General features: G+C 38.4%; 2 protein-coding genes across 2 annotated transcripts in view; one reads left to right on the top strand and one right to left on the bottom strand.

Annotated features, from left to right (window-relative positions):
* Positions 1 to 2,234: 2,234 nt before the first annotated feature.
* On the bottom strand, positions 2,235 to 6,350 carry LOC124292252 (uncharacterized protein SCO4629-like). Its single transcript, XM_046729319.1, has 3 exons — positions 6,118 to 6,350; positions 4,694 to 4,817; positions 2,235 to 3,197 (listed from the first exon to the last, which is right to left on the bottom strand). The coding sequence occupies exons 1-3, from the start codon at positions 6,295 to 6,297 to the stop codon at positions 2,737 to 2,739; spliced, it is 765 nt and encodes a 254-aa protein (XP_046585275.1). The 5' UTR covers positions 6,298 to 6,350; the 3' UTR covers positions 2,235 to 2,736.
* Positions 6,351 to 6,896: 546 nt separating this feature from the next.
* Positions 6,897 to 15,861, top strand: part of LOC124292165 (kinesin-like protein KIF15) — a 51,341-nt gene continuing 42,376 nt past the window's right edge. The window contains exons 1-4 of the mRNA XM_046729212.1: positions 6,897 to 6,990; positions 13,128 to 13,149; positions 14,119 to 14,296; positions 14,897 to 14,973. Coding sequence (XP_046585168.1) covers positions 6,984 to 6,990; positions 13,128 to 13,149; positions 14,119 to 14,296; positions 14,897 to 14,973 — 284 coding nt within the window. The 5' untranslated portion in view covers positions 6,897 to 6,983. The remainder of the gene's footprint in view (positions 6,991 to 13,127; positions 13,150 to 14,118; positions 14,297 to 14,896; positions 14,974 to 15,861) is intronic.

The following is a 15,861-nucleotide window of genomic DNA, read 5'->3' as shown; positions in this document are numbered from 1 at the left end:
GTGCTGGAATACTGGAATACTGGCGAGTACTGAAATACTGGAATACTGGCGAGTGCTGGAATACTGGAATACTGGCGAGTGCTGGAATACTGGAATACTGGCGAGTGCTGGAATACTGGCGAGTACTGGAATACTGGCAAGTACTGGAATACTGGCGAGTACTGCAATGCTGGAATACTGGCGAGTGCTGGAATACTGGCCAGTACTGGAATGCTGGCAAGTACTGGAATACTGGCGAGTGCTGGAATACTTGAATACTGCTGAGTACTTGAATACTGCTGAGTACCGGAATACTGCTGAGCACTGGAATACTGCCGAGCACTGGAATACTGGCGAGTGCTGGAATACTGGAGTACAGGAATACTGGCGGTACTGAAATACTGGAATACTGGCGAGTGCTGGAATACTGGAGTACAGGAATACTGGCGAGTGCTGGAATACTGGAGTACAGGAATACTGCCGAGCACTGGAATACTGGCGAGTGCTGGAATACTGGAGTACAGGAATACTGGTGGTACTGAAATACTGGAATACTGTCGAGTACTGGAATACTGGAGTACAGGAATACTGGCGAGTACCGGAACACCGGCGTACTAGAACATTGCCGAGTATTTGAATACTGTCGAGTGCAGCGTTAAACAGCCACAAGACAGAACAAACAAAATTATACATAGTTATACATTATCAATTCTTAAAACCGTCTCTTAATGTTTCAGTGTGGGGTTGCCAAGGAACCCGCCAAGACCTAAACTACTCTCCACCAAGAGTCAACGTGTAACTACTCATCACATAACCTAGTTTTTACACCACAGCAATACACACCAGCATTTCAGTCACGAACAGCAAATATGTATAACAGATTTACATCACAGTCACGAATAAATAGCTCATCATACATAACTATACAATAAAGGTGAGGTGAGGTGAAATTGGGCTTTACGTCGTGCTTGAGAATATTTCGCTCATATGACGACGTGCATGCGTGTGTATGTGTATGTGCGGCTGCTTGTACTAGCCCAGACTGAAGCTGGTTTTATAGTGCTAGCCCACTGAGATACCACATTATACTGACTCCGAGCCGACCAGTCCTTGTTGTACGCCAGGCAGGGACCAACAAGTACCATATTTTAACGTCTTTTGGTATGACGCGGTCGGGGATCAAACCCGCGACCTTCCGCTCTCCGGGCGGACGCTCTAACCACTACACCACGGAGGCGGTCCTATACAATAAAGACCGGGTGCATTCAACGTAATATACGGCTTATTAAACAATCTACGTTCCGCCCATATAGAGACAGTGGAATCTGTCAAATCCAGACTCTTTGTAAACCGGTTTTCCCCGTAATCCAGATAAATATATATATATAAATATGTATATAGTTGTTCGTTTCGTTTATAAATTCAAGTGAAGTTTCTCAATCATATTTCGTTTTTGTCCTGGATTGAGACGTTTTGAATATCAACCTACAGGGGCAGGATCCGCAGGTCATAGATGCACCCTCTGAAGTAATGGCAATGCTTTATTTAATACTTATCCCTGAGCAGAGGAGCAGAAATGGATCCTGTTCACAAATTGACATGGCCCAGTAACATCATTAGCGACCAGCCGAGCGCACCAGCGTGAAGCTCTGCGTACTGCCAGCAATCGTTGTAAGACTCGGTAATGACCTGGACCCACTTGCACAAAGCGATCTTAGCGCTACATACTCCTAGGCCAAATGTAGAGATAACATCATTATCAGGTAATATGATACACCAGGCCTTATCTCCCATACTGCATATCCTGATCATGTTGAACATCAGTGCTTGTCACCGTCCATTACACCATGCGGTTAATACTCATGCAGTTGGTCTATGAACATGTGGACACTGTTTCAATAGTGGGGTAAACCTTGATTGGTTTAGTAGCCTGATACATTCTGTGTCTATTTCCACATTGACAAGAATCTCTGGAGGGTGGGAGTTGTCATACCAATTACTGGATAACGCTTTTACTGCTGCTGAGAGATCCTAAAAGATAGGAACTTTTCTAACATTTGGCCTAGGCCATTGTTGCCTTCTGCCTACCGGTGCGCGCGCAACCTAGCCTCTTGACGTCACTTCCGTAAACATCTGGCATTTCCTATACAATGATTGTAACTCCCATTCTCCAACATAGGCTTAAGATAGTCGCTTTGTGCAAGTGGGTTCTAATGACTAAACTAGATATCAGTAAATGAGACAAACAAGACATGTATGAAGAGAGCGTTCGTGTTTCGTCCCCTGAACAATGTTCTATATAAACTGTTATTGTACAGTCATCTCGATGTTCAAGAACATTTTCTGAAAACCAAAATTATGTGTCCAAACGTATTGAAACTACTCGTTAAACCCTTAAGAATTACTTTACATCCAAGTAGTGCGCTGGTAGTGGACGGTCCATGTAATGCCTTACCATCTGTGGTACTTCTTTGCTGGTTTTGTGACAATAGAATATAGACGTGAATCTTATAACCAAGTGTATATTGTAATGTTGCAGCAACATCACGTCAAGTGAGAGAATGAAGTGGGGAGCACAGCGTGCGGTCATCACACATGGCTATATACACGTAGCCAAAGAAACTTTACCGCTTGTCAGAGGCGACTCCAAGGCCCGTCGCTAACAGACATGAGTGTGTCAGTACAAGTATATAAATCGACTTCGAAATAACGGTCATATATGGCGTCGAATATCGGTGAAGGTCATGGGGGCGTACGTCAGATGAGATTGCTGTTAAAACATCCAAGGTCTCTCAGGGACTCGTAGGCCTCCCACACATCATTCGGAATGTCCTGGGGGATCTGGAAGCCCTTTTCTGGGTACACCCTGCACCTCTGCATGCATCCCATCATCACACTGATGATTTCATTCAGAGACCCGACCTCCTTGTTTGGATATGCCTGGAGCGTTACTTCCGGTGACGTCACCACCACGTCCATTGACGTTGCCCCTTGAAACTGTTTCATGAAAGTGGCATACGCCCTACGTTCCATATAAGGAGTTGACACTAGAATGATTTTCTTGGGCTTGATGTTGAGAGATTCCAGGACTGTGTGAGAAAACACGACATTCTCGCCTGTGTTTGTGGCTTCCGTCTCCAGGATGATCTTGTTGTCTGGGACCCCCGCACTCAGGGCCACGTCGCGGAACACTTCTGCTTCCGGTCGATCCCATTTCCCTTAAAACATTAGACCAGATTTGAGAGGTAGGAAACAAAGTACCATGACATAAATGTTATCCTATCTTCTCATTAAGACCCATCGGTTTATTCAATACCTTTTATCCATAATCAAGACTGGACCAGACAATCCAGTGATCCACATCATTAACATGTATATAATACTTAGGTAAAAAATAAGGGACCACATGAAAGCACAAGTGTTACTTCATTTTTTTTCCAGGTTTCTTTACCAGCGTTGTATCGCATAGCTTGTGAAGAAAGCTGGAAACAAATTAAATATAGGAACACTTGTGCTTTCATGTGATCCCTTATTTGTTTCCCTCATTATATATACGCAGTTGAGATGCGATGAGATGCGATGACGTTAGTCGCCTCTTACGACAAGCATGGATTGCTGAAGACCAATTCTAATCCGGATCTTTACGGGAACTGTTTTTAGTTTTAAAAATCTATGTTTAAGTTATTCTTACGAAATATAGACCTCACTCTACCCAAGAATCAAACACCCTTTTTGTTCAATTCCCTCTGCGAGGACCACGATGTGTGAAGCCCACTTCTGGCCATGATATTGCTGGAATCTTGCTAAAAGCGTAAAATCATACTCACTCTTCAACAGCAACTGACCAGATTTTATGAATAACGTTCAAATTCATTTACAAATGTATACAAAGAGAATTGCGATTGTTATTTTCATTCTCCGAATAGGACGTGGACATCCCAAAACATGACAGCCATCGCCGGAGAGACAATTTCAGTACACCAGGGAATCAACATTATCAAGCATTTGGACCGTTTAAGTGGTTCAGCGACTGTTATCAACAATGTGACGTTTTGATTTGCAGTTGTCAAGAGTAGATAATATTTTGCCCGGCAGTATTCCAGCAACATCACATCGGGGGACACCAGAAATGGGCTTCACACACTGTACCCATGTGGGATAATTATATTTTTTCTGACGAACAAAGTGAGAGCGACTTGACTACTAAAGGGAGATAACACCATGTTATCTACATTTTCTTCTAATCTGTCCTGTTAATACGACTCTACGAACGAACTACCTAAAGGTATACTATTATAAGCATCCAAGTATAAGAAAATTAGTTTCGCTATTAACAGATACTACCACATCACTATTGCAGAATCTGGCAATGTACATCTATTTCGCTATGAGTTTAAGAAAAAGGATTGTTACAGAAAAGAATTGATAAATGACTTCTATCTCCTCATGTAAACTTTAAATGTACTACAGGCATATGGCCCTTTTTAGTAATGAATAAAGACTGATTATCCCATGTGGGGAATCGAACCCATGTCTTCGGCATGACGAGCGATCGCTTTAACCACTAGACTACACCATCTCCCCTTGCACGGCAGTGTATGTTGGGTGAATATACATATTAATTTTGGCGAATCCGGGACTGTCAACGTTACCCAAAGGGGAATAACTCCTGCTATTCACATCCAGACACTTTGCTGAATATGTTTATTTTCACCTGTCGTCAATGTTCCATCCTTGCCAGAGAACATGAGCCAGTCTGCGAGCCCCTCTTTGAACAAGTGCGCAGCATGCTGTGCCGTACGTACATCATTGTTCCCCAGTGCAAGGATGACGTCACTCTGTAAACGGAAGCAACACCACGTGACAGGCAGTTCAATAAAGTGTAAAGCTCGTGATTGTCACATGAGCTCTATTGATCAATCAGTTGGTTTTTCCTTTGTCCAGTTTCACAGATTTGTCGATAACATATACATACCGCTCTTTATTCGAATTTAATGGTAATAATTAAAATCTAAAGTGTTAATGGCCAAAAACAGAGTTACCATGGTGACGGTTGTACAAGATGTATGCATGACGAAAATAACCACCACGTGCAGACTGTACTGACCAAAACGAGATACGAATCACAATAACAGCCTTTCAAAGAAAAACGTTGCTGAATGATTAAATACAGGTGTGTTAATTAGCAACTCCTCCCCTCACCCTCATCCAATCCCACTCGTCCCTAAAATCTACTGAAATTGTATACATTTATCTGGCTGATAAAGGACATTATCCTCGGGCAGCGACCTATTCCCGAGGGTAATGTCATTTTTCAGACACTTTTGCTTTCAGAAATATTATTTATGCCAGACACATGTTCTGGAGAGGCATATATTTGTGATTTGCAGTCTAACTCCTGCGTTCAATATACCTGCCTGCCTGCTGGCCGTCCGGGACGGGTTATTTTGAACACGGACTGCCAGATTCTCAAATTCAAGTGCCCGACGGTCGGGTTAATATTTAGACATGTATATGAAAATATTTTGTGGGCAGGTACGTTTTGGACAGGGCTGACAAGTTTTACATCTGGTCTGGCTGACAGCTATAGGAGTTTCATACCCTACTAGTTCATGAGCTAAATAACTAGTATATATTTGTGCTCATACATATTTGAAAATATAGATAATAATACTCATTTAATTAGAGAAGCCAAACGCTTGAGTGGTTCAGAGACGGAAATGCGCGGTATATGAAGTTAATAACAGGTTGATTACAACTCATCACTGTAAGTAAATGTGAGGCAGTATCTTGCATCGCCGCTGTCGGTGGTTGTCGACAAACGTGGGCGTAATGGCGTCAAACCCGCACATGATGCCGTCATCATTTGTCTTAATTTCGGAATTATGTGGACTCAAGGAGTTGAAATACACTATTAACATATATAATATAAACATCATACTTTTATAATAATACTTCGTAATAATATTATATGCCAGCGTTTCATACCTTTAATCTTTTGCATATAAGTTCGGGGGAAACTCTTTTAGAATACTAATTTCTTCCATGAATCATTTTATAATCATTATTATCCATTTCAATTTGACATTTTGGCAAAAATGTGAAACCTGTATACTACAATTGGAGGCAGGCACTCACCTTGCGTATTTCATGATTCATTAGCATGTAGTTCCATATCTTAGTCGCCGCCTTAAAAATACTGTTCTCGATTTTCATCGTTGATGGTCCACCAGCCGAGCGAGGAAGGTTTGCCTCAACTGAGAATGTCTGTACTGATGTATTGTGGCCGACTCTTGTAACGCACGGACAAAGCCACATCGCATTTATGTGCCGACATCCAGTCAGCTGATGCTAAACGTACGTCTGTGGAATACGGCGATCCTCTTTGTTTATGTCTATAAATAGACATACATGTCACACGTCATTCGCTGGCTGGAGATTCACAATCAACGCAACCTTTTGGTATTTTTCTCCCAATAATAATGATAATAAGTCTGCTGCAAAACTTATCTTCTAATAAGGTATTAGGAATAGGGATGTGTGTAGTAGCTTAATTGTCACCGTTAATTAACCTTTATTCCGATATATGTGAATACCTTTCCTTATATGCAAATTAGGGGATTTCCACTGTTCTGGTTGCTATTTATAGATACAGACCGCCATTCACAATGCTCGTTTTTGCTACTATTTACCTAGCCACTGTTTATTGTACCATTAATAATCTTAAACATTCATTATAATAGTTGATAAACCAGAACTAAATAATTTATAATTCTTCACTTTAAATAATTCTATAATTTTATTATATATTTACATGTACAATTCAACCGTATGGTAAATACGTATTGGCTTCATATGCAAGAAACATTCATAAGATCTAGGAAAATAGGTTTCAAAAAGAAAGTCTCGCGAGATCTCGCAGAGGGCGCTAAATTCGAAAAGTCCGCCATTTGATATCACAGTAAAAATACTTAGTTGAAAGTTGACTCTTTTGACACTTCAATATGTCAGGTTTGTTCATCATTACAGACTACTTCTATTCCCCATTTAACACATCTCAACAATTTAGATTTACGAATTGGAAACACCATGTCAGGTGACAGCAGCACTGTCACTATCGGTCCGTCGTTCAGTGACCCCCGGCCGTCTGGTCTGTTGCTCTGACGCCCCCGGGACGTTTTTTAGGTCCGAACATAAGTCACTTGCTGTAGGGTGGGGCTGGAATCATCATTTTGCTGTCACACTGTGCATTTTCTTGCTGATTGTGTGTCATCGTACCCGGACGGACTGTTTCCATGTTAAAACAAGCAAAAATTTCACTCTGTTTACAAACCAAAATAATATTCGTCGTGTCGTGTTGATAGAATACTAATAATAGTGCTCGTTAGCCGTAAACATAATTCACTCAGCTTGCCGATACTGCCACGGTGTTGTGTATTCTTGCCAATATATTCATCAGTTTCAATGCTAATATGACATCTTCTACATATCTCAACGTTGAATTAGTTGATGTTATTGCTGAAGTTGATGGTAACCATTAAACTTAGTAGTTAGCTTGACAGTGTTAGCCTAACATAGAAAAATTCTGTTCTGTTCTGTCATTACCACAGAAAACATGTACTGTGTGTGTGTGCATATCATACAGTTGTAAGTTGTCAATTAATTCATCCAGTTTCCTCTTTGCCATTTGATTTAACTATTTAAAGGTGATATAAACAAGACGGGTGCCAGTCAAATCGCCCCAGCTACAAAACGCCCCAGCCAATTTGGTCAAAATGCCCCAGATTTTTGGTCAAATCGCCCCAGGTTTGGTCAAATTGCCCCAGGGGGGTAGTCAAAATGCCCCAGTGTATTTAAAATGATTAAATATATGCCATAGTTTTTGTCAACTGCCATATTATATACTTCCATATTATATACTTCGTATAATATTATATAGTAATATTTCTGATAGATTTTCTATTAGTATAAACTGATAAGAGCAAAAGTAATATTCATGTATAAACAACACTATAATACCAATTATTTGCATGTTATTAATGCTTTTGTAAAGAATTACAAGAATAAAATGAAATGTTTGTATAAAATGTTTATTGGCCATAAATGCATAGTTTTTGTCAGCAAGTATGGTATAATACTTATCAAAACAATCTAGAGCTTTGTTATTATTAATTAATCTTGTCAAAAGGTGAGGCCGTAAATGCATAGATTTTCTCAACAAGTATGGTATAATGCTTATCAAAACAATCTAGAGCTTTTGTTAATTAATCTTGTCAAAAAGTGTGGATAAAAACAGGCTATTAAAACATGTTCACTAATTGACATTCAATGCTGTGTTTAGTTAAAGGAAATGTTGAGGCTCGAATGTATGAACATTTCAGGCTATAAAAACATATTCACTAATTGACCATCACCTATCGAGATTCAAAAATGTAATTTTGAACGATTCTAATATCTACAGTCATTTTGACTTAAATTTCGTAGCAGATTTTGTCTAATCATACATTCTCGTCTCCAACTTGAATGTAGTGACCTTAATGCGCACAAGTATGAAAGATTTATATCTCCGACATCATCTTGCTCTTGTGGCCATAACTATGAAGACTCTGCTCACTAGTTCTTTTCATGTACTCTTTACAAGGATATATCGCCAAATTATGTATTTTTATACTAAAGGATTTGACCTAAAATCAATTTTGTTTGGAAACCAACGCTGCTCCTCAATAGTACACAAAGAACTTTTTAATATCAGTGCACTCTTTTATAAATTTAACAGGCAGATTTGATCCAAAATATTTTGTTTATATGACATATACCGCTTAACAACGATAGGCGTTATTTCTCGCTTTTGCAACATTTATATATCATTCACATTGTACATTCATCATGACGAGTTTATTCTTCCTTCCATTGTATCCCAGAGCGGTATTCATATAAGCTTATGCTTGTTTACCAATCTGGTTCCTTTCTTTGGAAATAAATATGTTTAAATAATAAATATTATACCATACTTGTTATGATTACATAATGCCATTTGTTGACCAAAAACTATTTACAGCTAATAAACATATTATACAAACCTTTCATTTTACTCTTGTAATTCTTTTACTTAAATAATTGGTATTATAGTGTTGTTTATGTACATGAATATTACTTTTGGTCTTATCAGTTTACTAATCGAAAATTTATCAGAAATATCACTATATAATATTATATATAGAATATAATATGGAAGTTGACAAAAACTATGCATTTGTGGCATATATTTAACCAATTTAAATACATTGGGGCATTTTGACTACCCCCCTTGGGCAATTTGACCAAACCTGGGGCGATTTGACCAAAAATCTGGGGCATTTTGACCAAATTGGCTGGGGCGTTTTGTAGCTGGGGCGATTTGACTGGCACCCAACAAGACAGCTTTCACACCCACTGTCAATTTTTTTCAAGAAAAGGTCCATATCATGCTTTGTAGATTATCAAACATTTCATTCCAGTTTTCTAATGGCTGTATTGCTATGCATATGGTACATATAATCATTTGAAGTATTTTCCAGGTTGTTTGTGTTTTATCTATGTGTCTGCATTATCTAGGATAGGACATTTCAGTTGGGATTAGTGAAAAATAAGAAATATATTAGAAATGTTTCAATAATATAACAGAAACAATATGGGGAACTCACTGGAACCATCTGCCCCATGATCATATATGTCCCCTTTCACATTAGAAAACCTATATTTGATATTAGGCAGAGGACAGTAACAGTGGTGGTCCAATTAACTGAAATAATCGAAGATTGGTCGCAGTGACTAAACGACCAAGCAATTGATAATATTTTCTTAATCAATCAGAAACAATTTTGGAACACTTGTTTGCATTAACAATATTTTTTACTTGGTTGGTTTTGTCTGTCATTAAATTTACATTTCATAAGCACAACGCGCTTGTTCCAAGTCATGATCAAATTTATCTTAAAGACTCCAGGAAACTTTGTTCCCAGCATACTAGTCATCCTTTATGATTGTGAAATTTGGAAATGCGTTTTGTGCAATTTGCAAACCCCCCAAAAGAACTACATATTTTTTTTTCTTTATTTGTTTTGTGTGCATTAACAAACATAACAGGAAAATCTCTAACCAATTATTTTTGATGATTGATCGGTTGTAATGAACCAATCATCAATTATCGGATTTTAACCAATTCCCAACACTAGAAAGTAATAATATTTGTTTTCCTATTTCTAGCCCACCAAAGTTAGCACTGGTATTAAATTTTTTCTGCCTGCTAGCTTTTGTTGTGGCACCTTAACTGTCGTCCACCAGTCAGTAAGATTTGCATTTTCAACATCTGCAATGAAACTACTGGCCTCTGGAACTGAAATAGAGTATGAAAAATCTTAGGTGTCTGATCGAGATATTGAGCACCAAGTTCCAGTTTAATTTCAAACATGGGTAACAGCCACATGAAAAATGTCATATTTGCCCATAATTTAATCATCTCAGCATGTGACTTACAGGGATCATGGTGTTTTAGATAACATGCATATTTGGGGTTTATACCCGGACTGTTGACAACAACAAATAATCCGTCGAAATTACTTGTCGGCAGTCCGGGGAAAGGGAGATGATGTCCTACATGAGTGACTTCACGCCCAGTGTTCTCGAAATTAACAAACCAATTAAAAACAGAGTGCGATATCTATAGAAGACAATACATTTATTTACTCAGTATTACAACATGTATGTATATGTCACACAATATAACACAATATGTGTGTGTGTGTGTTATAGAAATAAGTGATTTCTGCAGGTGTATAAGCAATAAATATTTAAAAGATGAGTCCAGATATTTCTTCTTGCCAAAACTCCTTTATATCTGCACTAAAGTAATCTGTAATGTTCAGCCAAGATGAAGCAACTCTGACACATGACACATATTTTGTAAGCTATCTGTTTCTTTCCGGTATTTTTTTTTGCATGTTAAACTCCAAAATGGTAATCCTTCCACTCACATAACGTAAAATAATAGTCTGTTTGCAACCTTAATTCTCTTACAAATTGTTAAAAAGACATTCTCTTTAATTAACTTAATTCATTTACTCATGAAACGAGCATAGCCACCATAACCACTTGCAAATCACTGAGCAAACATTCTCTTTCATTAATCATTAACACCGTCACGGTATGTTGACCACGCGATGTCGACACTCCAGGGTTTTTTTCTTGCAACATCCTATTTTTCATTTGTCGACAGATCGGGCTGACATCCATATTTGGCATATTTGGATTTTTTATCCATTTTTAACTGTTGACTTTCACATATTTTTCTAGTTTTACAGCATTTCCGAGAATTTATATACTTTTGGTGTTGAAACTTTCAATAAACGATCCCACCTACAGTGTTGCTAAAATGCTCACATCATTCAATCCTGATTTTAAAAGTCCCATTAACTGACCATCCTTTTCAAAATATATTGAAATTTGGGATAAGCAGTGATCACTGATCAGTCCATTTTTTGCAATACATGTATTATGAATGTCGGCCTTAATTCAATGTTTTCATTGCACTAGTTGGTGTCACTAGTAAGACAATACAGGGGTAGAAATAACTTTTAAATTGCTAGCAGAGGCCCAGAGAAGCTGCGTATTTGGGTAAAATACGTATAGAAAATTTCCAATTTCCAATTACACATTTAAAATGTTAGATACAAAAAAAGTTTAAAACATATGCGTGCAGAATATATTTATAAAAATCACTTGCGTCATGAAAAAAACATCGATTGGTATCAAGTTGTACTGTTGGTATAGGACTAGTGATGTACTGTCAGTACAGGATGAGTGATGTTTTATGAAATCATTTCCATTATTTATTTAATTTGGTTTTGATTAGGTATGACATAAGGCAGAACATACCTGCTTAGTAAACTTACTCAATGACATATACTTAGGTGAGTAAAATGACTGAAATACCCACATATTTGAAAACAGTGGGTAACGGACAATGAAATACCCACTCAACATTTATAATACCCACTGCCCAAAAAATACAGTGGGTACAGTACCCACATGAGCTAAATCTTATCTGGAGCTCTGGCTGGTGTACTCCAGTACAGTGGCACATGTAAAATCACTTGCCCTGATAATTTTTCCACTATACCGGCCGTTTTCTTTTTGATTTTTTAAATAAACAACATAATTACTATTGGACACCGGTACAGTGTGATATACAAATTTACTTGCCCGACAGAAAAAAACACTGGACTCTGACATCGGGCAATGGGTTATTTCCACCCCTGCAATAGAAAAAGAAGAAAGGGGATTTAGAGAGTTCGAGTTTTGTGCGATTGGGGTACTTTGGGAAACTGAAGACTTTCTTAGAAAGGCCTACTTGGAAGGTGCTGAGAAAACATATGTATCTAACTCCAATCATAAGAGTAAAATGTGAACAAACCTATTATTCTATCACTTATTCTATATGTCAACGCAAATGTGACAGTGAAGCTGGTATACGCCACGTTTTGATGCCTCATTCGGTGACTTTTCTGTAATACCCTTTGTAACTTTACAGTGTTTAAATGTTTCATAACATGTAATATGTCAGTCAGATTATGTAAACTACATAGATTTGTCAGAGCGTTGGGCATCTCGTATTAGATCCGCAACTAACTGAATATGAGGTAACATATGCAAATAATAGGTAATACATATAATTACAAGTTAGATGTATTAAAATATATTTGATGAAGAAATAACAAAATATTTATTTGACCATGTTGATAGTGTTAATTTCTCACGAGAACCACATTACTGTCAAATTACACATAGTGTTGGCTAGTGGCTACTATGCTGTCGAGCATGGATGTGTTCCATTTTGTCATTTGGATAAATAATGATCAAACTCAAGTAAAAAACACAACTTTTGAAAGTAATTCACGAACAGTTGATTTTTGCAATCACCCTACAGCAAATGGAATTCATGAAGGGATACGGTTTGTTTCACTGAATACATGAATGAATCATATCAGCCCTATGACATATGAGCATGCATGATGCAGAGTGTGAGATGATAGTCTACCATAGTTCACCCCTGTGGTCCATTGCTGACTCAGCTAACTGTATTGACATAAATGCTTTTATTATTTTTTCAGATAAAGGCTGCCATGATTCCAGGTATTATTTATAGACATTTACTGTAACCATGGTAACAGTGAGCATGTTTGGTTTGTACATCTAGTAAACATTGTAGACCTTATTGTAACTTACAGTTCAAAATTGTTTGGACATTTTTTGAATTGATTCATCAATATGCTAGTTCAGTCATTAGGCCGTATAGTGTGGAAGGATAACTTGTACTAGGTATTCCACATCTACTCACAACATAATTTGATAAACCATGGAACTGAAAATATTCAGCAATCTATTGTCATTCTGTCGACCCATGAAGATCCGGGTTAGAATTGGTCTTCAGTAACCCATGCTTGTCGTAAGAGGCGACTAACGGGATTGGGTGGTCAGGCTCACTGACTTGGTTGACACATGTCAAAAGGGTTCCCAATTGCCCAGATCGATGCTCATACTGTTGATCACTGAATTGTCTGGGCCAGACTCGCTTATTTACAGACTGCCGTCATATAGCTGGAATATTGCTGACTGCGGCGTAAAACTAAACTCACTCATTAGCCGTATAGTGTGGAAAGATAACTTGTACCAGGTATTCCACATCTACTTACAACATAATTTGATAAACCATAGAACTGAAAATATTCAGCAATCTATTGTCATTCTGTCGACCCATGAAGATCCGGGTTAGAATTGATCTTCAGTTACCCATGCTTGTCGTAAGAGGCGACTAACAGGATCAGGTGTTCAGGCTCTCTGACTTGGTTAACACATGTCACTGTATCCCAGTTGCATAGATCGATGCTCACGCTGTTGATCACTGGATTGTCTGATCCAGACTCGATTATTTACAGACTGCCGCCATATAGCTGGAATATTGCTGAGTGCGGCGTTATGCACCAAACAAACCAACCATTGTCATTCTGATAATTTTCCTAGAACACAAGCTCAGAATTATGATCATACAGGTCACCTTATGATGTACAGGATAGGACATCATATTTATTTTTGTTTCATCAGTGAGGGGGACTCCATAAAGGTGTTTGTACGTGTGCGTCCCCCAGACAAGGGAGATAATGAGTTGGGGGCACAACGGGCCATTGAGGTGGACGACCAAAGGAATTCTGTTACAGTGCGTGCCAAGCCTGATGCTAAAGTATTCTCCTTTGACAAAGTTGCGGATGTCAACATTACACAGGTATGTTGTATTATTTACTTCATCATCGATTATCTAGCCTGGTCGCGGAAGGTCGCGGGTTCGATCCCCAGCCACATCACACCAAAAGACGTTAAAATGTGGTACTTGTTGGTCCCTGCCTCACACACGGTATTAATGGGTACAACAAGGACTGGTCAGCTGGGAGTCAGTATAATGTGTATGAGTGGGGATATTCATGCTTCACTACGGCATGGTATCTCATTGAGCTTGCAGTATAAAACCAGCTTCAGTCTGGGCTAGTACAAGCCCCCACACATACACATGCATGCACATTGTCATATGAGAGAAATATTCTTTAAGTACAACGTTAAACCCCATTTCACCTCACCTCACCTCCATTTGTTAAAATAAATGAATATGCTAACAGGTGTTTCATATCTGTATTTCACATGTCCATTGTTTATTTAAGTTGGTGCGGTGGGGTAGCCTAGTGGTTCATGTGTTCGCTCATCACGCCGAAGACCTGGATTTGGTTGTGTGGGTACAATGGGTGAAGCCCATTTCTGGTGTCCTCTACTGTGATATTGCTTGAAATTGCTGAAAGCTGTGTAAAAATAAACTCACTCACTCTGATTTCAGGAAGCAGTGTTCTGCGCCGTTGGCAAGGGAATCATAGATGGCTGTCTCAATGGCTACAATGGAACAATCTTTGCTTAGTGAGTATCACATCCATACAGTAATACTCAACTGTTGCACTGTCAGTGCATCATTAGGGGACATTGTATGTGGCTGTTTGGAAAAGCTAAAGGGTTTTGAAAACTGAAATATTTAGATAGAAATATGTTTGACAAGAAGCTCTTCTCTTTTATTGCGATGTTGGACATCTGAAATTAGTAGGGCTGAAATTATGAAATGGCTGATTTTACATGAAACGAAGTTGGGCAACCACTAGCGACTGTTTGAGACCTCGGATAGTTGTGAAAGACTTGGGTAGTAGGATATTCTACAAAAACAGTCTGTTAGATCCATCCAATAAATATGATGATCCAATAGAACATACAATCTATAGCATATGTATACAATGTTGACTTCGTTGAACAAAGTTCTCAATCTGTTGATCAGTTTCGATCATGAAGCTCGTTCTGGAATGATCCTCACGAACCAAACTAATCAACCGATTTTGGACTTTCTCCAACACCAAACATGACGGCATTGAAATTAACCAAGTCTTAATCTCATTTTATATGAATACAAATGATCACTTCCCTTGCAATTTTTAAATATTTCACTCAATTAAATTTTGCAGATTCTGTGTATGTAAAAAGTCCCTCATTACAATGTGTTCTTCTTTAATTGTCTGAAAATATGCTTTGGAAGTAGACTTTCATCTGTCATGATCTAATATTTCAACCAAGAGACATGCTTTACCAATATTTCCTGTGCACCTGCATGATTTCAGCCACCTGTGCTAGTCTGGTAGTGAACCATGATTTTCACACATCTATACTTTGTTTTTATCATCTCTGAGTGATATATATTTACATCGTGTTTCTTGTGTCATGGATATCGGTTATTGTTTTCTATGCCCATTACTAACCCCTTAC

The sequence above is a fragment of the Haliotis rubra genome, unplaced genomic scaffold (genome assembly GCF_003918875.1).
Source record: "Haliotis rubra isolate DU_JTF1 unplaced genomic scaffold, ASM391887v1 Scf51, whole genome shotgun sequence".
Classification (NCBI taxonomy): Eukaryota; Metazoa; Mollusca; class Gastropoda; order Lepetellida; family Haliotidae; genus Haliotis; species Haliotis rubra.
The sequence above is the reverse complement of the archived record's forward strand: the minus strand, read 5'-3'. Positions and strand labels throughout refer to the sequence as shown.